Source organism: Macaca fascicularis, chromosome 7 (assembly GCF_037993035.2).
Source record: "Macaca fascicularis isolate 582-1 chromosome 7, T2T-MFA8v1.1".
NCBI lineage: Eukaryota > Metazoa > Chordata > Mammalia > Primates > Cercopithecidae > Macaca > Macaca fascicularis.
In genome coordinates, this window is record NC_088381.1 from 45,338,877 (window position 1) to 45,363,184 (window position 24,308).

A 24,308-nucleotide genomic window follows, 5' to 3' on the forward strand; every position below is an offset into this window, starting at 1 on the left:
GTCCTGGTGAATTGCACTGGTAATTACCACGGAGCAGGAAACCAGCACTTCCGGGCTTGCCAGGCTGTCCTGCCTGGAGGACTCCTCTGCCTCCATCTCTGCTAACCCCTCCCCTCCACCCTCTTCACGGTTCTGTATCTGCGGAAACCGGTTCTGCCCAGGTGCTTGGGAGGGAGACTCCTTTCTCAAGACTTGCGAGGTCACCTCCAGGTGACTGTCCCTCAAATCCCCACAGCAGCTCCAGGACACAGTGTGCCCCAAGTCAGGATTGGATCAGCACACGGGACGCACCTGTGTTGTCCCTCCACGAGAAGAGCGGCATTCGGGGGTAGTGTAGACGGTCCTAGGGCAGGGCAGCTTCTATAACAAGAGGTTCCCTTAGGGAGCTAGCAGCGGAGTGGAAAGGGCGGGAGGAACGACTCGGGCAGGCAGGTCTTGTGCTGTGGTCTAAGTCACTTCCCACGTCCGTCCCACTTTGATCATCAGTTTCCTCCTCTGCAAAACTCACTAAGGCGGCCTTCGGGCAAGTAATCGCGGCGGGAATTAGATTCGAAAGAGTGCTTACACAAATCCGTCTGGCCACCCTGTGCCCCAGGCCAGCGCGAGGTGGGGTGCGGGCAGGGCTCCCGGGCTTGCGGCTGCCACGCCCCTCCCAGCCCGCCGCGCCACACTCACGGCCCACGGGCCGACTTTGCGAGCCTCCAGGGGGCGAGCCCGACAGCCTTCTTTGCCCGCGCAGTGCTTCGGCCGTCCAGTCTGTGACTTCACCAGCGTCCCCGGGCCAGCGGGACACCGGAGAGCCCGGGGCGCCGCCCGCTCCCCTAGCCGGCAGGTGCCGGGAGCCAGCCTCGCCCAGCCGAGTGGCGTCCGCAGGCCCGAAGGAGTTAAGGCCGCGGACCCGGGCGCCCGTCCCGGCTCCGGGAGCGGCAGTGCCCGGCGGCCGGCGATCGAGCGGGAGGCGCGGGGCACGGCCGCAGGCGGGCTGCGCTTCCTCCTCCTCCTCCCTCCGCCTCCTCTTTTGTAGCGAGTTCCCGGCCCCTCTTCCTCCCCCCGCCCCCCAGCCCGGGCCCTCTCCCTCTCTCCCTTTCTTCCTGCCTCGCCTTCCTGCGGCGAAGGAGGCTCATCTATTATAAATGCACATTCGGGGCTGACATCAGCGACGAGCGGCGGGCGAGCGCCAACGAGCGGTCCCTGCGCGCTGCCCGCCCGGAGCGCAGCCCCCAGGCTCGGCCGAACCGCCGGCGGGGCGCGGGGAGCGCGCCGGGAGCTGCCGGACCCCCTTCCCGCCGCCTCCCCGGGCCGCCGCCGCCCCCGCACGCCGCGCCCGCGCCCCCGCTCCGCCGCGGAGTTTCTGCATGACTGTCACAAAGGTAAGCGCAGCTCGCCCGCCGCGCCCGGGACCCGCCGGCGCCTGCAGCCCCCGGGCTGGGCAGCGGGGGGCGCGGGGGTGTGGGTATGGGGAGGGGGCGCCGGTGCTGAGAAGGTGCGGCGCGCGCCTCTCTTGCTGCGGGATCCGCTCGAGTCACTCTGGCCCCCAAAGACTGCGGAGGCCAGAGGGAGATTGCCGCTCTGGCAGCCCCGGCGGTTTGGCCAACATCCCTCCGCGCCCGGCCCAACCCCGGGACTGCATTTTTAACCCTTGTTTGGGATGCTGCATTTTTAACCCCTAGAGAGCTGGGCTGGGCGGCTGGCGGTGTCCCTCCGGGGAGTGCGCGGCGGGGAGCGTCGCTGGCAGGGGCTGGTGCTGAGCAGTGGGTGTGGGGATGGGCCTGCCGCCCCGAGGAGGCCAGCGGAGGGGAAACCCCACCCCACCTGCCAGCCTCCGCTGCCCATGCCGGGAGCGCTGGCTCCACTCCAAAGCCACTCTGTGCAGAAGGCGCTGCCCAGTCCCGGGGAGCCGCTACCAGAGACAGGGCAGGTCCAGGTGGTTGACTTGAAAATGTGGGGAGGGAATGTGACAGGGGAAGCAAAGGTGGGCATCTTGGCAGCCCCCATATTGGAGGACGATTGTTGGGCCTTGTCATAGGGGCCCACGTTTATTGGAGAGACTTTAGGGGCTTCCTAGTTGTAGGGAGGAAAGAGTTAAGAGGAAAGATGATGGGGCAGTGGAAAGTGTCAGGGTCAAGGGACCAGGGAGACCTGAGTTCAATCCCCAGCTCTATCCCAAATCCCCTGGATGACCTTGGTCGGGGAGGGGTCCACTTTGGGCCTCAGTTTCTTCTTGTGTGCTGTAAGGGTGATAATATGGGTCCTGGGTGGTAACAGGCTGTTAAAGAACCAGTAAAATCAAGGGTGTGAACCCACACTCTTCAGAGAGATCTGTCTGGGTACTGAGCTCACAGTCTGGCCGTGGCCTTGGGCTTGGCCGTCCATTCAAGGGCCAGACTCCACCTTTTCCAGCTGCCCAGCTGGGTCCCAGAATTGGGGAGCTGGAGGCCAAAGTGGGACCGGAGGCCCACTTGTGGTCAGAGCAGTGGGGCCAGATGGAGGGTTGGGGTGCAAGTGATGGAGGTGGGGTGGTTTTGGCCCCTTCTGCTAAGCCAGGGCCTGCCCATGCCCTCCTCAAGTGTGCCCCAAGACTGAATGTTTGTGCGGATTCTTGGGCCCAACTCCAAACTTTGCCATTGGCCCTGGTTCTGGGACTTGGGAGCACTGCGAGAAGATGAACTTGACGGTGCAGGGCCTTCCTCAGCTCTGGCTACTTCTGGCAGGGCTGTTGTGACCCACCGCGGGTAGGATGCTTAGGGTTTTGAAATGATGCACATGCTGTTCAGCTGGGAGGGATATTAAGGTTATTAATGTCAAAGATGCAAGTGGGCTGAGACAGAGGAGTAATGGATGGACCCGGCTAGAGAGAGAAAGGATGTGAGGTTTGAATAATAGCGCTGAGGATTAACTCGGCGCCTCCCCTGTGTCTCTTTATGTGCGTGAACTCATGCAGCCTTCCTTCCCCGGAGGCCTGCAAGGAAGGTGTGTTCGGTTCGCTTTAACAGTGGAAGGAGCTGAGGCTCAGAGACGTGAAATGACTTGCCTGAGATCACACAGCATGTATGTTGCAGAGCTGGGGTTTGTCCTCAAGTCTATCTCAATCTATGGCCAGTGATCTTTGCACTGCTCTGCTCTGTTGGGCATCCTGGCTACTGGGGGACTTCCATGGCAGAGGAGCACTGCTTGGAGGCCTGAACCTTGAAGCAGGGGTGGGACAGGGAGTCCATGAAAGCGGGTGCTTACCTGTTAAGCCCGCTGGCAGGCCTAGCTTCTTGGTATCCAATGACTATTCAACACTCCTCCACCCCCGTACCCAGCCCCCAACAAACCCTCCATGTCGCTCACCTCCTGCTCTAACCAATGTGGCTTTGGCTTAAGCCAGCTCAGAGGATTAAATAAAATCCCCACCTTAACCCTATCTTCTCTCCCCTTGCTGGCCCTTCACAGACCGGCGTGTTCTTGTGGGGAACAGATAGCAGGAGGGGTGCAGGAGAGGTCCTGGGGACTGTCTTGCTGTCTACAAGCCTGCTGGTGGTAGCTCCTCCAGTACTATAGGGAAAGCCACCATGCTCTGAAAGTGTGAAGGCCTGGCCTCTAGTCCTAAATCAGCCACCAACAGGCTGTGTGACCTTGGACAGTCACTTCCATCCTTGGGCCTCTGTTTTTCTGTCTGTCAAATGTAAGACTTGATTCCAGTGATCTCTAGGGCCTCTTCTGCTGAGCCTTGGTGCAGCTTCAGTTCTGGCAAGAAAGTCACCTCTGATGGAGATTGGGAGACTCTTTGTTATCTGGGGGGTGGTCTGTTTACAAGACAGATGTGAAGGAGAACCCTAAAGAGAGTGTGAGAGGTAAGATCGCTGCTGACACACTGGGAGCGGTGGGTAGGGGAGGGAATGGGTTCGAGAGTGAGCTCCCAGGGCAGTGTCTAGGGCTCTAGACTTCTCTGCTGTTGCTTCTCCAGGCAGAGGGTCATGGCTGGGTCCCAACTTCCTGCCCCTTGGACGAATGCCTTAGTCCTTGTACCAGGTCCCCTGAGGGCAGAGTCCTCTGGTTCAGGGTTAGGTATGGACTGCAGGAGCTCTGAGCTCAGAGAGGCCTGGCAAGTGGAGAAGAGGAAACCAGATGGCAAGTTGCTAGATCCTCAGTAGCACTTCCACAGAGGAGGTCAGCCTGTTTTCCGTTTTCTGCCTCTCTCATACATCCCCTTGCCCCCTTAACCATGAGGTACACTGCTGAAGCTGCAGGCAAACCCTGTGGGTTTCTGAAGGACTCCTGCCCTAACTAGCCTTAGGAACACAGAGCCCCGGAAATCTTCTAGCCCCATGACATTTCTCCTGGTTATGTTTTAAAGTCTATTTGATTGTGTATAATTTAGTAAGTTACCTTAATTTCTTTTGGGACGAGAAAGAGAAGAAAGCCAGCAAAAGGGAAGAAAGAGCGGAGGGAAGGAAGGCTCTGATGCAGAGCCCTGAGCATGCACTGGAGGTCAAGGTGCTGCCTTCTCTCAGTCTTAGTCCAACGTGCTTCCTAGGGCAGCTCGGGGTGAGGGAGCCAAGGCTTTCCCTGAGACAAGTAGCTCCAGCTGATTTTATTCTTCATGTTCTTCTAACTGCTTTGCACAGTTTTTCTCTTTGTGTTCCATCTCAGTCATATACCAGCCTAGCGGTGCTTCTCCAGTTCTAAATATCTGTTTCTACATTGCTATCAACTGGAAAAGCAGAGGACAAAGTACATTAATAGAGTTGTGTGTAAAGTACAAGTTGATGGGCTATAAGAAAACCTGTGAGCTGAAGTGTAGGCCCTTGCAACCCGCTTTGTCCTGCTCAAAGGCCCTTTGAGGGATTTCCTGGCTGCTGGCTGTGATGTGACCAGAGGTAGGTCTTCCAGGTAAGGGAGGAGGTGGCTTACAGCGATCAGGCTCCCCTGTTTTCAGGTGTGCCGTGTTAAGTTAGATGCTATGAGCTGAATGCTTTTTACCTTCCTGAGCCTGGCTCAAGGGGTCAGTGGTCCAGGAACCAAGTGCCCTGAGCAGCAGAATTGCCTGCTGCACCCCAGAAGGCCTCAGGAGAAGGAGTGTGGGAAAAGAGAAGACCTTGGTTGCCAACATGCTCCTCCCTGCTAAGCAGATAGATTGTAGGTCCGTGAGCAGCACAGTCAGCGGTACCTTGGCCCCTCTTTCTGTGGGCAACCTTCTCTCTGCTGCCCCAGCTGCAGCAGGGCACAGACTGCTGATAGGAGCCAGTGGCTCCTGCTGAGTGTGAAAGGACTGAGGATGATGTTATCCTGCCCAGGTAATAGCAGGTCTGCATTTGCCAAAGATCGTGTGTCTCTAGGGCCCCTACAGAGTCACCCACAGGAAAATAAAATTTTGGAGCAGGCACATCCCCCAACCCTTTCCTTGAGAAATGAGGGAGCTGAGACCCTGGAAGCAGAAGTTGTGACCTTGTGACTTGCCCAAAGTCATTCAACAAGTTTGAGGCTGGAGGGGCTGGCACGTCAATCCTCCTGACTGGTGGTCAGTGCTCTTTCCACCTGGCTGCCCTGGGAAGGGGTCCTGGGGCAGCCTGAGCAGGCACAGGTGTTTTGGCCCCACTCCAGTTACCCCACTGCATCGCCCCTGCCTGTCCTGCTGGTGCCTGGATTTCCCTCTGTGGGATACCCTCTGCCCTAGATGGAAAAAGCATTGCGGGGATGGGAGGAGGGACAGGATGTGGGGCAGGGGAGCCAAGTCCATGGGAGCCTTGCTATACCTACAGTCAGATGGCGAGGGGGATTATAAGGCCTCTCTGCCTCCGGTTCCCTGATGCAGAATCTAGGTATCTGGGAGATACCTGAACCTCCTGGCATTCTACATCCCAGCACCTTGTTCCTATCTGGGTCTCCCTGGGAGAGGAAGTGAGAGAGCCAGCACCTCAGGAAGCCTTGGTGAAGAGGAAGCGGGGGAACCAGCACAGAGCCAGCTCCCGGGTGGGAGCCCACTTGCGGGTGGGCAGGAGCTCTGCCTGCTCTGCCCACACACCCTTTATGCCTCCTCTCCCTTCCCGGGCTTCTTCCAGATATCCAGCATTCTCATGCTGGGAGGTGTGCGGCTAGGAGTCATTCGTTCCTTTAGCCAGCACCCTCTGAGCACCTACCCTGGGCCAGACCCTGTGTGAGGCATTAGGAACACAGTGGCATTAGCCACAGTCCCTGGGATCCAGGGCCTTAGAGGAGAAGGACATGGAAAGGCCAAAGCCCTGAGTTCAGAGTCTCGAGGTCCAGTGGGCACAAGCTGGGAGATCTCTTGTCTTGCCTGCATACTGTAAGTGCCTAATGAATGCAGGCTCTTTCCTTCCTTACTGTCTCTCCCTCTAGGCAATGAAGCTCACTCTCCAGAAAAGCACTGTCAGATGCTTTCTTCCTGACTGTGCCCAGAGGCCCTGTGTTCCCCTCCCCCCAGGCACTGCCACCTTGACACCTATGGCAGCTCTTAGAGGAAGCTGGGCAGGGTGTGAGGCTCTCCAGGGCTCCCAGAATCACCCCACACTGGCCAGCCCTGTGAGGTTGGCACACACGAGTTTGGCTGGTTGGGAGTGTGGACGCTGGCTGGGCCAATGTCCTGGCAGCTCAGGGATGGAGTGAGTTTTTCCACTGCTCTCCCAGGCCAACTAGCTGGAGCAGACACAGCCTCCTCCAGGGCCAGTACTGGTGGAGTCTCGGCTACTGGCACCCGGGCAGCCCTGATTCTGATTTGGATATGCCTGGCCACAGAGATTATCTTGTGTCCAGGAGATGAAAATGTGTGCAAATTCTCTCTGCGCCCAGCCCGGTCTCCTTCCCTCTTTTCCTGATCAGCCCCATTGGGTTCCCATTCCTCCCCCTTTTGGCCCCGCAGGCTCAGGCCCAGGGTCCTGAAGCACCCTGCAGCCTGGGGAGCTTGGAGCAGCTGGCATGGGGCAGGCCCTGCCAGGGAAGGACAGATGCAAATCCAGTGGCTTCCACATGAAAAGAAGCTGTTTAGAATGAGCCTCTCCTTTGTGGGCCTGGAGTGCAGGACCAGCTGCTAAGGAGGCACAAGTGGGGTGGGGGTGGGGAATGGGGAGAAGCCACCACCGCCCTTCCTCACCCCTCCTTTTTGCCCCCGCAGAGGCCCCTGGAGGGATTTTGTAATTGGTTTCTGGCTGGCACCCTCCTTCCAATTAATTAATGTAGCGATGGGAGGCTCCCAGGTTTGCTCAGGCTGTCTTTCGTACAGAATACATCCATGGGTTACTGCCCTGAATCCCATCAGCTTTCTCATGGTGGGGAGGGTCCCCTCTATTTAGGGATGGATAAACAATGTCTGAGTGGAGAGATGACCACACCCCGGTCCCAGAGCTAATGTGGGTCAGAGGCGGGATGCACGCCCAGATCTTCTGGCTTTGAGCCAGAACCTTTTCAATCCGATCACATAATGGTCCACAACCCGTGAAGATTAATCACCATCATCACGATAATGACAGTTATCAAGCAGGCGTTGGGCATGCATGATCGCATTTACTCGGCACAACCATGGGGTAGATTCTATTATCCATCCCATTTTCCAGAGGAGGAGAGTGAGGCTTAGTGAGAGTAGGTGAACTGCTCAAGGTCACAGGTTGAATGAATGGGGGGGGAGCAGGGATTTGTACCTGGGCTGTCTGACTCCAGAGAACACTTTCATCTCACTTCTAGGCCTTTGGTCCTGGGACATGATCCTACTCTGCTTCCACTCCCCACCAGCCCCCCCCCCCACCTACAACACAGTGGGCTATTATCTGTTGTGTCTGTGGTCCAGCCACTGAGGATGTGCAGGACAAATGCTGGTTGCCTTGAGGGTGATGCCTATGGTTGTGTCCTGCTTAGATTTGCCTGTGGTCTTTACTGGAGCTGGGAGTCATGTAAATAATTCGGGGAAGGGTGCTGGGGGAGGAGGGTGTCCTATGCATGGTGTTTGACATCAGATCGGGCTGCTTGGGCAGGGCATTCAGCCCAGGGCAGAACAAAGTATGACAGAGGCAGAGCCGCCTTCTCCATTTCCATGAGGGTAGCTTGGTTCAGAGAACGCAGGTCCCTGGTCCAGGCCTGCAGCCCTTACAAGAAGCAGCCTTTTCTCGAGATAGCCCCTGATGATTTGGGGTGCCACTGGCTAGGAATGCTGGCTTTGAAGTCAAACACATGGCAGTCTGTCATTTACTTTCTGTGTATTCTTGGGCAAGTTGCCTCACCTCTCTGAACATCTGTTTCCTCATCCATTCATTGGGATTGATAATAGTAGCACTTAAGAGGATTGTTATTAAGATAAAGTGAGCTGGTCCATGTGAGGCACTTACCATATGCCTGACATGTAGTGTTAGCTGTTATTCTCAGGAAGACAGAAAATTAATGAGTGTCCTGGGGCTTATGAAATGAGCAATACAGAGAACTCTGGGAATAGCAGGGGGCCTGATATAGTCAGAGGGATCAGGAAGTGACTTTAAGTTGAGTCATGAAGGATGAGTGGGAGGTAGCAGGTGAAAGGAGGGGAGCTGAGGAGGGAGCAATAGGCCAGGGATGAATGGGCAAACGTCAGGAGTCAAAAACCATGGACCTTGATCGCTTCCTGCATGCCGGGCATTGATGAGAGCGTGGTACAAGTATCCACTCATTTAATCCTCAGAGCAACATCATGGTATAGGTTACTGTTATCATCCCTGCTTTACAGATAAGGACGCAGGCACAGAGAGGCTAAGTCACCTGTAAAAGGTGGCCCAGTGAGGCAGGATGGAACTGGTCCATGTCCGGACCTCTGGATTCTGGCCTCTTTCCTTCCCCTTGCCTGCTGCTTGGTGATAGGGATGGTGACCTGACCCTGGATGCTTCTAAAACTAACCCAGGCAGGGGGATGTGGAAGTTCCAAGTTCAGTTGCCCACCCCGATGCCTCACAGAGCCTCCTTGGGCTGTGTAAGGAGGCCAGAGGCTCTCCTGGCTCTCAGGCAGGAGGGAGAAGTCATTTATTTTTCCAAAAGGAAACTTTGCTCTGGCAGGAAAATTTCCACCTTATATTTGTAGTGGGCTCAATTATGACCATTTTTGTTCTTTAGATCTTTCTTATTATCTATATTGGGCCTTGGTCTTTAAAGTCAAACTATAGGGAGATACGTATGCGCACACACACAGGCACACATTTTTTTCTAAAGTGTTAAAAGTCCACACCAATAGTGCCAGCTACTCAGGAGGCTGAGGCAGGAGGATCAGTCTGGGAAACATAGTGAGACCCCATCTCTAAAACAAACAAACAAACAAAAACCCCTAAGTGTCTGCAGTTTGGTGTCTGCTTTGCCTGAGCTCAGAGAAGGTGGATGTTTTACGTGGTGTTCATGCCACAGGCTTAAACTTACTGGCCCCTGTATGAGACAAATGCTAACACCCCTGGAGGCTCTGGCTGCCCAGAGTGGTGGTGTGTGGAGGCTCACCCCGGGTAGGTGCTTATGCTAATTCCTGGGAAGCCTCCATGATCGGTATTTAACCCCGGAGACGTCTGAGGTCATCTGGGCCGGCCCTCTGCCTGTACAGCACTCTACACTTTTTAGGAATATGAGAATGATTCCTAATTTTAATTTAGATTAGTTTTAAAAATACTAATTTACTAGTAGGCAGTTCCCAGCCTTTTACCAGGTGCTAGGTCCCTGCTTTCAAGGGACCAACAGGCAATAACAATAACGATGATAACAGAAGCGGCTAACCCTTCCAGAGCACTTAGTTTATGCCAAGCGTATACAATCTGTTTTATATGTATTAATTCATTTAAGCTTCATGACAGTCTATGAAATCTGTGCTATTATTATCCCCCTTCCTATGGTTGCAGAAATGGAGGTCCAGGGAAAGAAGGGAGGTAACTTTTACAATGTTCCCACAGCCAGTCAGGGACTCAGCCTGCCTCGCAGGCCTTCTGTCTTGCCACTTTGTCAGGCTGGTGGGAATGACCCGGAAACATGTAGTCCAGAGCACGGGACCTGGAGGCAGAAGACCCAGGCCTTGCTCTTGCCTCTGCTCCTTACTGTGTGACCTTGGGCTAGTCCCTGGATGTCTCTGAGTCTCTGTGAAAATGGAGTTAGTAGTCTATCTCTGTAGGGTGCTCTAATATTCAAGTAACACGGGAAAGATGTAAATAAGGCGCTTTGTAGATGTCATGGAAGGAAATGGTTTATTGTGATGTCTAATCTGTGCCCCCTCCTTTCTTCTTCCTCACCAGTATTTCAAGGCCCTCAGATTTAGGCAGTTCCTTCCAATAGCTAGCCCACTTCTCCCCTGCTGTAGTCCTTATTTCAGAATTGATTCATACTCTGTGGGTGGAAGAGAAAAGTTCGTCTCTTCCAAACAGCCTCTATCTGTTTTTACTCTGTCAGGCTAGTTTGGTGCGGATGAAAACTTGCTTTTCTCTCTTCCTGTTCTGTCTATTTTGGCTGTTTTAATATGCTTGGGACAAATAATCTGGCTATAAAAATGTGGTGTCCTGCTTTCATTTGAAAAGTGAGCCAAATAAAGCATCCAAACCTTGATCTGTATCATCCCGGCTCTCTGTAGATCAGAGCTCCCTGTGGAAGGCGAGGAAAGGTGGGCCCCAGAGCACAGTCCTACCTGGGTCCCTAGGCAGAGAGACCAGGTTCCCACTGTCAAATGACCTTGATCTTTGCTCCAGATACATCCCGATGCCCCCGGGACTCAGACCTGCTTTTCCTTTAGGTTTATGGAGAGGAATAGCCTCTACTAGCTTGAGGCATTGCAGCAAATCATTTAAACACCTTGAGTTTGATTTCAGAACTAACAGTTTTATAATCTGGAATCTGGTAGAATTTCCAGGATGTGGAACGGCTGATGGAAAGAAAGGTGTTGGTGGAAGGCGACAAAGGGATTTAATTCCTGAGGATTTTTATTTAACTCCCGAAGAAATTGCTGGTTATGCCTGCCTTGCTGACCTCCAGGTGAAAGACCAGCTTGCAGAAATGCATGGGGAAATTTGGGATTCCGAGAAATTTGGAATTCTGGGAAAGGGGATTTCTGCATACCTGAGTGGCCAACTGATGACTTTATCTTCACAAATCTGTCTTCTAGAGACCCTGAGTCTGCCTTCCTGCCTTACTCATTAAAAGATCTGGGAACAAACTCAAGTTCTTATGGATTGAGGCTGTTTCAGGGCCTGAGCTGTCCTGTTAAACTGACCTTTTCAGGGTCCGGATCCACATTAATTTCTCAATCCTTGGAGCTCCTGTAGCATGTGATCCCTGGTATACCAGCCAGCAGGGAAAGGCCTTATGTGCCATGTTGTTTGCCGATTATCTTATGAGCATGATCTTTGGCTCCCTAACTTGTGAGCTTGCTGAAGCTAGAGATCAGGTCTGATCCTTTTTAGTAGCTTTCACAGCGCTCATCAAAGGGCTATGCATGCCAGTAAGAGTGTGCTGTGGATTTTTGGAATACCAGGTATAGACATACAAGATTTGGCAGGATTTGGAGCAAGCCTAAAACATTCCCTGTTGTTGCTTGGGCAAAATCTTTACTATTAGAGATCTGTGGACTGCTGGAGCCGGAAGGGACTTTAAAGATGTAAGTAGACACCCCCATTTTGCAGAGGAGAAAACTGAAGCCCCAGAAAGTTTTCCCAAGGCGGTATAGGGAAGATGTGACTGAGTGGGGACTGGGGCTCCCCCAAGTTACTGGCAGGCTCAGGTTGGGTTTTCCAATTCTCTGGGGTTTTTTTGGTTTTGTTTTGTTTTTCCTAGGCTTCTAGTAGTTGCCCAATGTTGGCAGGCCAAGGAATGATTCAAAAGTGGGGAATGGGAGAAAGTTCCAGAAAGGAGACTTTGAGAACTTAACCTAGATGGGAGGTGGCACCTGGTTGGAGAGACTTGGCTCACCAAGTGACCAGCTAGGAGGGCCCTGACCAGAGGCCCGGTTTGGTGGTGGCAGAGGCAGAGGGAGCAACTTTGGAGGCCTTTCTGCTCAACCATCAGGCTGCGGCTGCCCAGGCCTGGCAGTGCATGCCCTACATTCCTGGCTGCCCCCCTGCCCTCCACAGTGACCCATGACCCCCGGCTCTCCCTCCTGGAAGCTGGCCGTCCTGGCACACTGGGCTGCCAGCAATCTTTCCTTCCTTTGTTTCTCTGAAACCATGAGAAGGGCTGCTGGGTTGGGAGCCTGGGTTGCTAAGAGCTTTCCTCGGGCCAGACCTTATCACCAGCTTGAGAAGTCTCCTGGCCAAGATTTCCCTGGAACTCTGGCTCTGAGGGAGGGAGACTGGGTGGAGGGAAGGGGAGGTGGTACTCAGGAGCCACAAACAAAGCTGCCCCTCTGTGCCACCGCCCCCCCTCCCAGGACCAGCGTGTAGGAGCAGCCTGGGAGCCACAAGCTCAGTGGGCCTTTGCTTTTTGAAGAGCAGCGGGAACAATGGAACCAGAAAGCTCTTCAGAGGCTGCCCCCCCCCCCGTGCCCAGCCTGGCACTTCTATTCTCTCAGGTACCCCCATAACTCTGCTGTTACCCCCACTTTTCAGAGGGGGAGACAGCCTCTGAGAGGATGGCCTGCCCTGCTTCACACAGCAGGAAGGAGCAAACTGGACGGTAACCCCCTGACTGCACCGCCCCATGCACAAGCAGGAGATGCGGGCCAGCTGGCCTGGCAGTGGATGGCCGAGGGTGCTGCGGGGCCGTTGGTTTAGAATGTCCTCCCCGACCACCTCGCTTAGAACCCACCATAGAATTCCCTTCCTTTGGGTCTTTTAGGTGTTCTTAAAAATACAAATCCCCTTGAGGGGGTAATAATGCCCTAAGTGGTTGTCATTGACTAGACCCAGCTTCCTGGGAGGAAAACACTAGAGTAGGTGCAGGAGAGAGGTTGCTTAGAGGCAAATGAGGCAGGAGGGAGAGCTGTTACTGTGAGTGAGCCAGTTTTGCCAGGGAAGTGAGTGTGGAGTGGAGAGGACAGCCAAGCTTATTCTGTGTTCCTCTCCACTCTGGCGACCCTGTTCTCCTGTGCAGGGCCGCCTTCCCCACCCCTACCCTTGTGCAAATAAAATGAGGACTGAGATGTATTCAAAAAACATTTGCTGAGCCCTGTGTGCCAGGCCCTAAGTGGCACTGAGGGTGCAGGGATGAACCAAAGCAGTGTCTCTCCCCAGGAGGATCCTGGTCTAGGGGGGGACACAGGCCACTCAGTAGGACACATGGCTGCAGGGATGTTGGGGAAGGGAGGCTGATGGGTGGAGGCATGGAATGGCAGTGACAGGGACATGTGCACAGAATTGTGAAACTATGAGAGATGTGGCTGGATAGGCCAAGGAAGCTCTCTGGAAGGAGAGATCTTCCCTCAGTCTTCCAGGATGAGTAGGCAGAGGCAGATGAAGCGGCAGGAAAGGCATTCCAGGTTGAGCGGGCAGCGTGAACAAAGGCATGGAAGGGGAAACATGTTTGGCTTATTCTAGGAGAGACCAGTTGGTGCTGGGTGCTGCTGGGCTGGAAAGGGAGGGGCTGTGTGTGGTTGAAACAAGGCTGGACAGGCAGGCAGGGGCCGTGGGGAGCTTTGGATGCCAAGCTAAGAAGCTCGAACTTAATTGTGTGGTGATGCTGGGAGCCCTAGAGGGGCTTTAAGCAAAGGAGTGATGTGATCCCCTTCACACTTTAGGTGGTCTGCCCCTACCAGCGTTGCCCTAGAGGCAGAGAGGTGAGTGGACATTCTCAAAGCCTATGTACAACGAGACAGGGAAGGGGTTTCTGAGCCTCCGGCCCAGACTTCCTGAAAGTCTCTCCCTGTGCCTGGGAGCTGAGTGTCACATGTGCCCCCACCCCCTACCCTAAGAAGGGAGTTCTGGCCTGGACCACTCTATGGTGTGGGCCTTTCCCATCTGCCTGGACTGCCAGATGGTTTGATCTAAGGGTTGAGAACATGGAGGGGGGGCCGGCAGAAGGCCAGAAGTTTTATTCTAGGAAAACGTGGTTATAGCATGGCGAGAAGAGCACTGGAGTGGGATTTCAGGAGCTCCTGCCTCAACCCCAGCCCTGACCCTCCCTGGCTGTGTGATCTTGGGTTGGTCACTTCCTCCTCTGGTTGGGGACTACTTCACTTGGTCTGAGGCTGGGTGCAGAAGTGAGCTTCTGGATGTGAGTTTATGCCCTGATGCTGCCCAGCCTTGGGCCCTGTTTCACCCTCCTCCCTTCCTCAGTGTCCGCAGACCCTGCAGCCAGTGTGTCTCCTTCTGCGCCATGTCTTCCAACCACACATCCACTCCAGACTGCCAAGAGTTGTGATGAGTTCATGAGACTTGGGGGTTGAGGACCAGAGTTTGAGTCCCGCCAGCTTGCTTGCTTGCTTCCACTTGGAGGAAGTCTCAACTTTTGTGTTCATTGTCATACATTTGGTGTAAATTCCAGCCCTTGGCACATACAAGGGAATTTTCTGAGTCAGCATCTTTCATGTCTCTTGGATATACCCCACCTGTGCTTATTCTGCCTATTTCATTGGAAGAGCCCTCATCTGATGGAATTCTGTCCAGTTTTTATTGGTTACCTGGGGTGGGGATAGGGGTAGAGTATTAACTGAGGGAGGGTATGAGAGAAACTTCTGGAGTGATGGTGGTTACATGAATGCATACACGTATAAAAATCTATCAAGGCAAACACTTCAGATTTGTGCACTGTAGGCATGTTACATATATATTTTACATCTCAATTAAAAATAAATAAATGAAAAAAAGATTCTTCCCAGCTTTCTGGTTCAAGTTCCACCTCTCTGCATCTATTCATATGTTCATTCACTCTATAAATATTTATGCTCCAGCCAACCCAGGCATACAGAGATGGAGAGGCTGGTCTGTGTACTGTACAGTATGTACAGAATGTACAGTATTCTGGTCTGTGTACTGTCATGGGAGCTCAGAAGCACAGAACCGTCAGGGCTCATGGGGACATTGACCGTGGTGGTGGTTCTCAACCTGGCTGCAAATCACCTGGTGAGGTTTAAATGCCTGTCTCCAGGGCCAGCTTCATGTATGTTTTAGTCCATTTTCTGCTGCTGTAACAGAATACCTCAGACTGGGTAGTCTATAAAGAACAAAAGTTTATTTGGCTTATGGTTCTAGAGACTGAGAAGTCCAAGAGCGTGGCACCAGCATCTGGTTAGGGTCATCTCATGGCAGAGGCATCACATCGTAGTGAGTGTGTGAGACAGAGAGAGGAAATCGGGCCAAACTCATTCTTTCATCAGGAGCCCACTCCCAGGATAATCACATTAATTAATTTGTGAGGGCAGAGCTCTCATGACTTAATCCCCTCTTAAAGGCCCCATCTCTTAATACTATTACATTGGCAATTAAATTTCAACATGAGTTTTGGCAGAGACATTCAAACCATAGCCATGGGCGTGTGACCTGTGCCACATTTGGTTTAATGTTCTGTTGTCACTTGAAATTCTTCAAATGTCTTGAAATTCTTCAAAATTTTTGGAAAAAGGGATCTGCAAATGAAATAGTTGGTCCTCCCTGTCCTCCTTCCCTCAGAACAATAGAAACAGAATCTCTGAGAGGTGGAGTCCAGGCATTCACATTTCTTAAAAACTGAGCTTCCATTCTCTAGCAGCCAGGTCTGGATGTAGCCCTACTCCTAGACACTTGCTGAAACACAATCTGGAGTTTCTGAATCTCGTTCTCTGAACACTTGTGACTGAGCTGGAACAATAAGACTTCACACATGAGAGTGTTAGAAGAGCAATTCCTGGGCAACAGTGGCAGAAAGCTACAAGGGAGCTCAGGATGGAGGGGAAAAAGACCCTCTTTGGTTTTTTTTTTTTTTTTGCAACTCTGAAAAGAGCTATCAGTCCAGTTTGTCTGCCCCTTGATAGTATTTCCAGAAGTGGATGAGCCATGAAGTGAGTTTGCTCTGAGGCAGCGAAGTGGGTGTAGGATGCATTGCACCATGCAAAGGTCCCATTGTGGGGTGGGAAGGTCAAGGAAGGCTTCATGGAGGAGATGGCACATGAGCCATCCTGACCTGAGAAAGGTGAGAGAAGAGAAGAGGAGACAAGGCAAAAGGACAAATGCATTTAAGAAGGGGAAGGGCTCATTTGGGGGAAAGGGAGGAACTAGGCTAACTGGAGTATGACTTGAACAGAGAGAGATGTGGTTGGGTGGCACAGGAAATGACAGTCTGAAGTCAGAATCCTGTCGGCAATGGGGAGCTGTTGAATGTTCTGGATCCAAGAATAACGTGCTCCATAAATGTCTGAATGAATAAACAAAAGGGGTGTTTGGGGGAGACATAAAGGGGATTGGCCCTCTAAATCGCTGACATTTGCTGCCAGAACTCTGGTCCACCTGGCATGGAAGGCTCTGCACCTCTTCCCCATAGGTGGTGCCTGTCTGTGCAGGAACCTGGTGTCCCCTGAAATACAGTCCAGGGGCAGCAATGACTGAAGCATCCCCAAGAATAGCAGACATGGAGCAGACCATTTCCTCCCATTTCTAGGAACAGCAAGCAGTGGGTGGATGGGTAGGTGGAGGCGCTTTTGGTACAAGCTGAGCTTGCTGTCCAGCTCTCACCAGGTTCCCCAGCCCAGGTGAGCAGCCCTGACAGGAAGGTGCTATCTTGTATCTCCCATGGCCTGGGGGACACTAATTCCTTGGGCGGGGTGGTCCCTGCTTGGCATAGAGGAGCCCCGATTTCTAAATAACCAGCAGCAGATCAAAAGCGGATCTGTTTGTTTCTGTCTCCTGAAATATTTATGCAGGAAGATGAGAAAGGGGCTCTGTTTATTGAACTCATCCTCCAGGGAAGAAGCCGTGGGGAATGAGCCACTTCCCATGTCTGCGAGCCAATGAGCAGAGATGGAATTTCTTTGGGTTTGAAGCCAGACAGAGCCTGTGTGCTTGCAGAAAGAAGGGGGGTGGGATTCCTGGAGAGGACAGAAAGCCCTCTCAACCTCTTGCCTCCAGTCCCAGGAAGGCTTTTCAGCACATACTTTCCTGGCGACTCCAAGTAATAACAACTGAAATCTCAGCCTTGTTTCTATTCTGGGGTTTGCCTCTATCACGCTGTGTGACCTTAGGCAAGTTATTAACCTCTCTGGATCATTTTTTCCAATTCTGAAAAAAGCAAACTATCAGTCCAGTTCTAGCTGTCTGTGCAGTTCTAGCTATCAGTCCAGTTCTGTCTGCCCCTTGACAGTATTTTCAGAGTCAGTTGAGTTGTGCAGTGAAGTGGGTTTAGGAAGCATTGCACCATGCAGAGTCCCAATTCTGCAGCATTCAAGGCCAGAGAACTGGCTGAGTGGCCAGCTAAGTGGCAGCCAGACTTGTAGGGTCAGGCCAGAGGGAGTGCTCTCTTGAGCCGGGCCCTGTGCTGCCTCAGGTTGGGACAAAGAGGCCCCCTCCCTCTTTCCTCCTCCAGCTAAGCCCTGCTGTCCTGTGTCCCTGAGAACACTGGCAGGATTTCCTCCCAGGAAGGGGGACGTGGATGTCCAGTTTACATCCCTGGGAGTTGCAGAGACCAGAGAAGCAAGGCAGCACTTCCCCATGACAGTGGGATATGCCTTGTCATCAGATGTAGAAGCCGGTGGCTCCAGGCCCTGAGCCATGCAGCAGGCCTCATATCATCTGCTGTCCTCCCTTAGGGGACTGGGACCCCCTGCCTTCAGTTCAGCCCCTTGGGCAGGGCTTCAGGGACTTCTCCCAGGGGTGGGTTCTGTTCTCAGCTCTGTGACTGGCTTGCTCTTCCTGTTTCCCATGGTGGACCACATGAGTGGTAAAGTTAATAACAGTTATTATCACTAGACCAATCCAAATCTTAATACAAAAGACCATCAATTAAGCACCTGCTCCATGCCAGGCTCTGTACTGGCTCAGGGAACACACAAAGGGGACCAATTTCCCCAGCCTTTAAGGAAGTTGAATTCTGCTTGGGAGACAGACGGGCAAACAAACACAGATGAAGCTATTGGCCCAGCATTGAATGCGAGTCCTAAAGGCCGAGGGACCCTGGTGAGACTGAGCGTGCATCTGAGAGGAGGCGGTGTTAGAGTGTGGCTCTGAAGCTAGGTGAGGGGAGGAGCAGTGTGAGCAGGGGCCAGGGCAACGACGCCCTGGGGTGCTTCTGAGCCACGAGGGTGCCCAGTGAGGTTTGAGTGTGGGGGGTCAGGGGCTGGGAAGGTGATGAGGGCTTGGGGGTGGCTGGCGGGGAGGAGAGAGTTGTGCAGGAGTGCCGTTCCTGGGCCTATGTGTATCAGTCCGTCCATGAAGAGCCTTTGAGTAGTGATGATGTCATTAGATTCCACAATAATAAATCTTCATTAAGCATGCACTGTGCCCATGACCCTAGGTGATGGGACAGTCCACATGGGTGAATAAAACAGGAACAGTCCCTGCCCTTCGGGACAGGCCCAGGAGGGTAGGGAGACAGGACAGAACACAATCCTGACATCAGTGGTAGAAATGCTGTTAAAGAAAATACAGGGGCATGGAGGTTGTGGGGTGGGGGGTTGTGAGAAGGGGATCCCCTGTGGAATGAAGGGGGGATGGAGCCCCATGGGATCTAGGGGGATCTTTCTGGCTGAGAGAGAAGCAAGTTTGAGGATCCAGCAGGAGCCTGCCCGCCGTGGAAAGCACAGTGAGCAGGCCTGGTCTGGTGGGAAAGGAGATCGAAGAGGAAGCTGGGTTCTGGCTCCCATGGGGCTGGCCTGTGCTAACTGCTTACTAATGTTTCTTCACTGACTGGGAGGACAGATAGGTGAAGGGTAAGACTGGAAGCCTGGAGCCAGCAGCCATGTTGAGGTGATGAGGATGGAGCCAGGGCAGAGGCAGCACGCACAGGGAAGATGTATCTTCAGGCCTTGGGGATGGTGTGGGAGGAGAGGGTACAACACAGCAGCCAGGGTCTTCCCGGAGTTCCTGGGAGAAGATCCAGATCCACAAACCCATGGGGAGAAATGGCCACACATCACCGCCGAGGGCTCCCCACGCCCCCTCCCACAGGCCACCCCCGCCACTCTGGCCTCCTGACCTGGGGCCCATGGAGCCCGTACAGTGGCTGTCCTCCTGCCTGCCTTCTGGAGGGTGCTTCAAACTGGGTCGTCTCCTCCTGCAGGGCCAGCAGGGCTCCACAGAAGGCCTCAGGGACCGCCCTCCGCTGCCAGCCTCACCTCGAGTCCAACCTCATTAGTATTTTGAGCAGAAGCATATATATCTTTTTTTTTCCTGCAGGGAATTGGTGGCCTGCTCATTTCAAATTGCGTAAAACCAAAGAGCAATTAAGAGGCACAGCCTCCTCGGGTCAAGGAGAAATGACAGAGAGAGGTGGCTTTGCTTGCCTGGCTGCTGGCACATCTTTTCCAGGCTGGCCTGGTTTTGGGGTAACAGGGAGGGGAGATGCTGTAGGATTTTAATTCACCAGCAACCAAATATACTAATGAGTAGGACAGAATCACTAATGCTTGTTCAGCTCTTACCATGTTCCAGGGGCAGTCCTAATTGTTTTACACGCATCTCATATCACCCTTTCAATACCTAGAAAGCACAGGGAGATGGCTTCTGCTACTATGCCATTCTGTGAAACTGAGGCTCCAAGGGGTTAAGCAGCACGCCCAAGGTCACACAACTAGTAAACGGAAATGGAACCAGGGTTCTGTTGCATCCACAATACGCTCCAGAGCCCATGCTGTTAACTGCCTGGCTGTTTGGCCTCTCGAAAGCATTGCTTTTAGCCAATCACTTCTCCCTAATTTCTGTTTCCCTCCCATAAAGAAATTTAAAAAAAGGCCAAACAAACAAAATGCTCCATTGCTGTGGAGCTCAGAGACTTCACCAGGGTTACTGTGATGAACAAGGGCAGAGAGGAACCTCAGGCAAAAGTCCAGCCTGTGGCTCCCATCCCTGTTCCTCTCCCAGGGGCCTGCACAGTTAGACCCATTGCTCTTGGCGGGTATGGAGGCATCTGACCCATTAGGGGGCCACTGTGGTGGTCCACGCGAGAGGCCTGAGTTGGCCAGGGGGAACCAGTGAGGGCTGAGAGGAGGGCAGGATGCAGGGTGATGTTTTGGAAGTTGATGAGTCTGTGGCGGTGGGTATGAGTTAGAAGTCAGTGGAGAGGCAGTGACTGAGAACCCAGGAGAAAGAGGTGGTGCTGATTTCTCCACTTTGGTTTCAGATACAGACCCCCTCCACCACCTGGATCATCCACCTTGTTCCATAGACTGGACTCAGAGAGCATTTTCACTGTTTCAGAGATCAGATCCCAGAGGCTGAAGCTCAGTGCCCTGGGCTCTGTAGGCAGCCCCTGGAGAAGAGGGCGGACAGTCTGGCTGGAATTGGAGCGTCCCGGCTCTCAGGGAACTGAGCTGGTTCCTGGCCCAGGCCGTGTGGGTTTCAGGATTTTAGCATTGCTAAACCCTTCTAGAACTGCTGTGTGTGTGCACGTGAGTGTGGGCATTGGTAGGGGGTGGAGACAAACTGGAAGTTTTGCTGTCTCTGCTTCTCTATTATGCGTGGTCAGTGATTTTTACTAATAGTAACCTTCTGGGGAAAAAATGATCCAAGGGCAGCAGTCCAATTTTCTCTAGAGAGTAGGCCTGCTTTCTAAAAAAGGCTTCAACCTGAGAGAAGCCAGAAGGAGTTCATACCCTAGACTAGAGAGGCTAGTCCCTGGTGAGCACCGGCATGCTTGTCTCCAGACTCCATTCCTGCCCTGGAGCCCACTTGGCCTTGAACGCCCCTCTGCAGCAGCCTAATCCCCCCAGCTCCTTACTTTGGACTTCTAATTCTTCCACAAACCTAGCTCTCCTCTGTGCCTTCCCATCTCTTTACTGGGCACCAAGGAGCTAATCTGCTAACTGGACTTTGTTTAGAAATCTGGGGGTTTGTACAGAAATGTCGCCAAAAGAAAGTTTCTGTTCTGTCCAGACCCTCCTGAGGCCTGGAAGAGTGACTCTGCTTGCAGGAAGCTGGTGGGGATGGGAGCTGGGGCAGCCATGCTGTGAGTCTGTCCTGGGAACAGGCCCAAGCTGGGTCTGGAGCTGGTCTGGACTAGGCGAGTAGGACTAGGGGTTAGGGGATCCACCAGCCTGTATTCCTGGAGCCCATTGCCCCATCCTTTGGCTCATCCCAGCCCAAGCCACTTGGCTGGGCATTCAAAGTCTTCACTCTCTGGCCACTGTTTACCTCCTTGGCCCCTGCCCAAACCAGACACTGGTCAGCTTGGTGCCCCCAAACTCAACCTCTGCTTTTCTGCTCCCTCTCTACTTGAAAAGTCTGATTCCTTCTTTCAAAGCCCAGTCAAAGTGACACCTCCTCCACAGAGCCTTCTCTGATCTCTCCTTGCTCCAAACTCCATCCTTCTCATGCCACTGCCCTGATGAGATAGTTATATCTGAACATGTCCTATCTCTCCTGCCAGAGGGCAAGTCCCATGCCCTGAGTGGGAGGAAGCGTGTTGTACCACAGATCCCATTGGGTGCTCCTGCCATGCCTGGCCCTATTACAGATTTTTGAATGATGTATTTATATTCTTTTGCACGGATATAAGAATCTATTCCGTACATGCATCATAGCTTCAGCCATATAAGATGCATTTGTTGGGAAATTCATCAGAGGGTACAGAATAAAGCCACCCAACTCTGTCCCCACAAGGACCTGGGACAGATACAGGGAGCTTATTCTTCCTTTCTTCAATTGCCCCCACCCCCATGCTGCCCAGACAGATCTGGGTTGCCCTTGAGGAATTCTAAAGGAGGGAACGCACTCTCCACTGCCTCTCAGACCTCCCACCCAAGAGAGGCAGTGCCCTGGTGACCTCGTGACAGTAGTGTGCCCTCCCCTGGCTCTGCCCTCCCCTGGGAGGCTGCCATATGCTTTCCGGACGTCCGGGTCTCATTATGCTCTGACTCAAAAATTAATCTTGTCTAATTGTGCTCGAGGCCTGAGTGAATTCAGGGACTATTAGCCAGGCTCTGTGGGCCTGGGGTCTCCATGGCAACAAAGGATGCATCCTAATGAACTGCATCCTTGGAGACTGGCTAGGAGGCATGCCCCTCCCACCCCTTGATGTGGACTGCTGCTGCTGTCCCTGCTGCTTGGGGTCGGCTCCCTCCAGAGGGGACCTGGAGCTGGCAGAGGGAGTAGAGACAGTTTCCAGTTATAGCCTACAGTCTGTCTCAGTACTTCAGGGATAAAAGATACTTGCAGATGAATGATCCCACAGCCTTATTGTTGGCCGAAGATTTCTTCAACAAACAAACAAGGCCCCATCTGAAAACCACACACATAGCACATCAAATTCCAATAGCCTAAGTGCTGCTTGTTTTGCAAATCTTTCTAAAATGTGAAAATTGCACTCCTCCATGGAGAGCTGGCTCCAGTGTCACCTCCTACAGGAAGCCTTCCTGAATGTTTGTTTCTTTCCCAGCCCCATTCTGCCACCTTGCTTGGTTTGTGACCCAGGGACATTTTTCAGCACAATCTGCCCAGGAGTGGACTTCCCTGAGTACGCACTATACTCCCTTCCCACCAGCAGACAAGCTTCTCCAGCATGGGTAACCGCCACTGCCCTCCTCTCTGGGCATACAAGAAGAGGGTATGTAAGACTTAGTTCGAAAGACAAAGGGGTCTTTGTTAACAGCCTCTGTCTGAACTCCATCCCACCCCTGGACCTAGGCTGGGGGGCTTTTCTGTGGATGTGGCTTCTGGGGCCTTCAGAGGCTCTCCTGCCCACTATGACCATAGGTGCTGACCAGTGGGCAGACACTTTGCCTTCTCTATCTAAGGAAGAGGGGATGCCCTAAAACCAGGCCTTTGGGGAAGATGTGGAGAAGAAGAGGATATTTGAGGAAATGGAAACAGTAAATGGGACACCCCTGGCCCAGCCTCCAGCTTCCTGGCCCTTGAGCCCCTCAGCCTGGTCCCCCATAGGGAGACATGAAGCGTGGGAGGAAGGTGAGGAGGGAGAGATGCAAACCTGGCAATTTCCCCACAACCACAGCACCTTCTTCCCAGCTGTCCTGCTGATTCTCGGTTTCTAGAAATGACCGGAGAGAGAGGAATGAGTAGGGAGGAGGTTGCCTGTCTGACTTTTAATTAAAAGGGAGAGGACACCTCCTAGCCAGCCTTTAAGGCAGGGGCACTCCTGTGGTGTGTGTGCCTCCCTCGACGGGGACGGGGTGGCATGCAGGTTTTGTGGGTGTGTGAATGGTTGACAGGCAGAGGTAGCCATTGGAAAAGCTGTCCAGAAAGCTGCGTTCTCTCCTCACTCCTCCACAGCCTCTCCCCTTAGTGCAGCAAACGTTTCTTGAACATTTCTTGGCTTGAGTGCCAAGCTCTGTGCCAGGCCCTGGGATATAGAGATGGTTGAGATACTGTCGCTGGGCTCCAGGGAAGTAGGCGGGGACAGGATGGGGTTGGTGGCACTGGGAGGATGAGGGTCCCACCTGTCCCTGGGCCTCATTCAGCCAGCATCCTCTGAGTGTTGTCAGGTGCCATGCTTTTCGGTAGGCACCGAGGATAAAACAGTGAGTGTGGCAGAGGCCTCAGCCCACACGGAGCTTACAGTCAAGAGTGGTGTGAGGTGGGGAGTGCGGCCTTGAGCGCACGGTGTGAGGAGTGCTAGGATGAGGATGCCTGTGCGGGCCTGGAGGAGGAGCAGCCACACAGTGTCGGGGCATCGGAAGGCCTGCCCCAGGGGTGACCTGGAAGCAGAGATGTGAAGGAAGAGGAGGATTTGGCCAAGAGAACAGCTGGGAAGCGTGACTGAGGTCGAGGGAATGGCTGTGTGTGCGAAGGCTGGAGAAGAAATGAGGGCTTTGAGGAGCAGAAAGAAGTTGAGTGCAGCTGGGGCTTACTTAGTGGTGCTGGGGCAGGGCCCAGGCCCGGGAGGGCCTTAGTCCCTCTGTGCTGCTATAATAAAACACCTGAGCTGTTTATAAAGAACAGAAATTGATTTCTTATAGCTCTGGAGCCTGGGAAGTCCAAGATCAAGGCACCAGCAAGTTCGTTTGTTTGGCAAGAGCTGCATCCTCCAGAGGGGAGGATCACTGTGTCCTGGCATGGTGGAAGGCAGAAGACCAAACACCATGGGAAGGGTTTTTTTTTTTTTTAAATAAGGCCCTTAATCCCATTCACCAGGGAGGAGCCCTCATGGCCTAATCACCTCCGAAAGGACCTGCCTGAATACCATCCCATTGGCACCATCTGAGTTCTGATGGAGACACATTCAAATCACAGGAGCCATCATAATCCCATTTGCAAGGACCATGGGCTTGGTCCTGAAGTGGGGGTGGAGGGAAGTGTTGACTGGCTTTATTCGGGGGAACGACA

General features: G+C 53.3%; 1 protein-coding gene across 2 annotated transcripts in view; it reads left to right on the forward strand.

The window, feature by feature from the left end:
- The first annotated feature begins 753 nt into the window (after nt 1-753).
- The window catches only part of CORO2B (coronin 2B), a 151,312-nt gene continuing 127,757 nt past the window's right edge, over nt 754-24,308 (forward strand). The window contains exon 1 of one of the 2 annotated variants that reach the window (XM_045395651.3): nt 754-1,370. In XM_045395651.3, coding sequence (XP_045251586.1) covers nt 1,356-1,370 — 15 coding nt within the window. In that variant the 5' untranslated portion in view covers nt 754-1,355. The remainder of the gene's footprint in view (nt 1,371-24,308) is intronic. The other variant, XM_065548116.2, reaches the window with a different exon arrangement.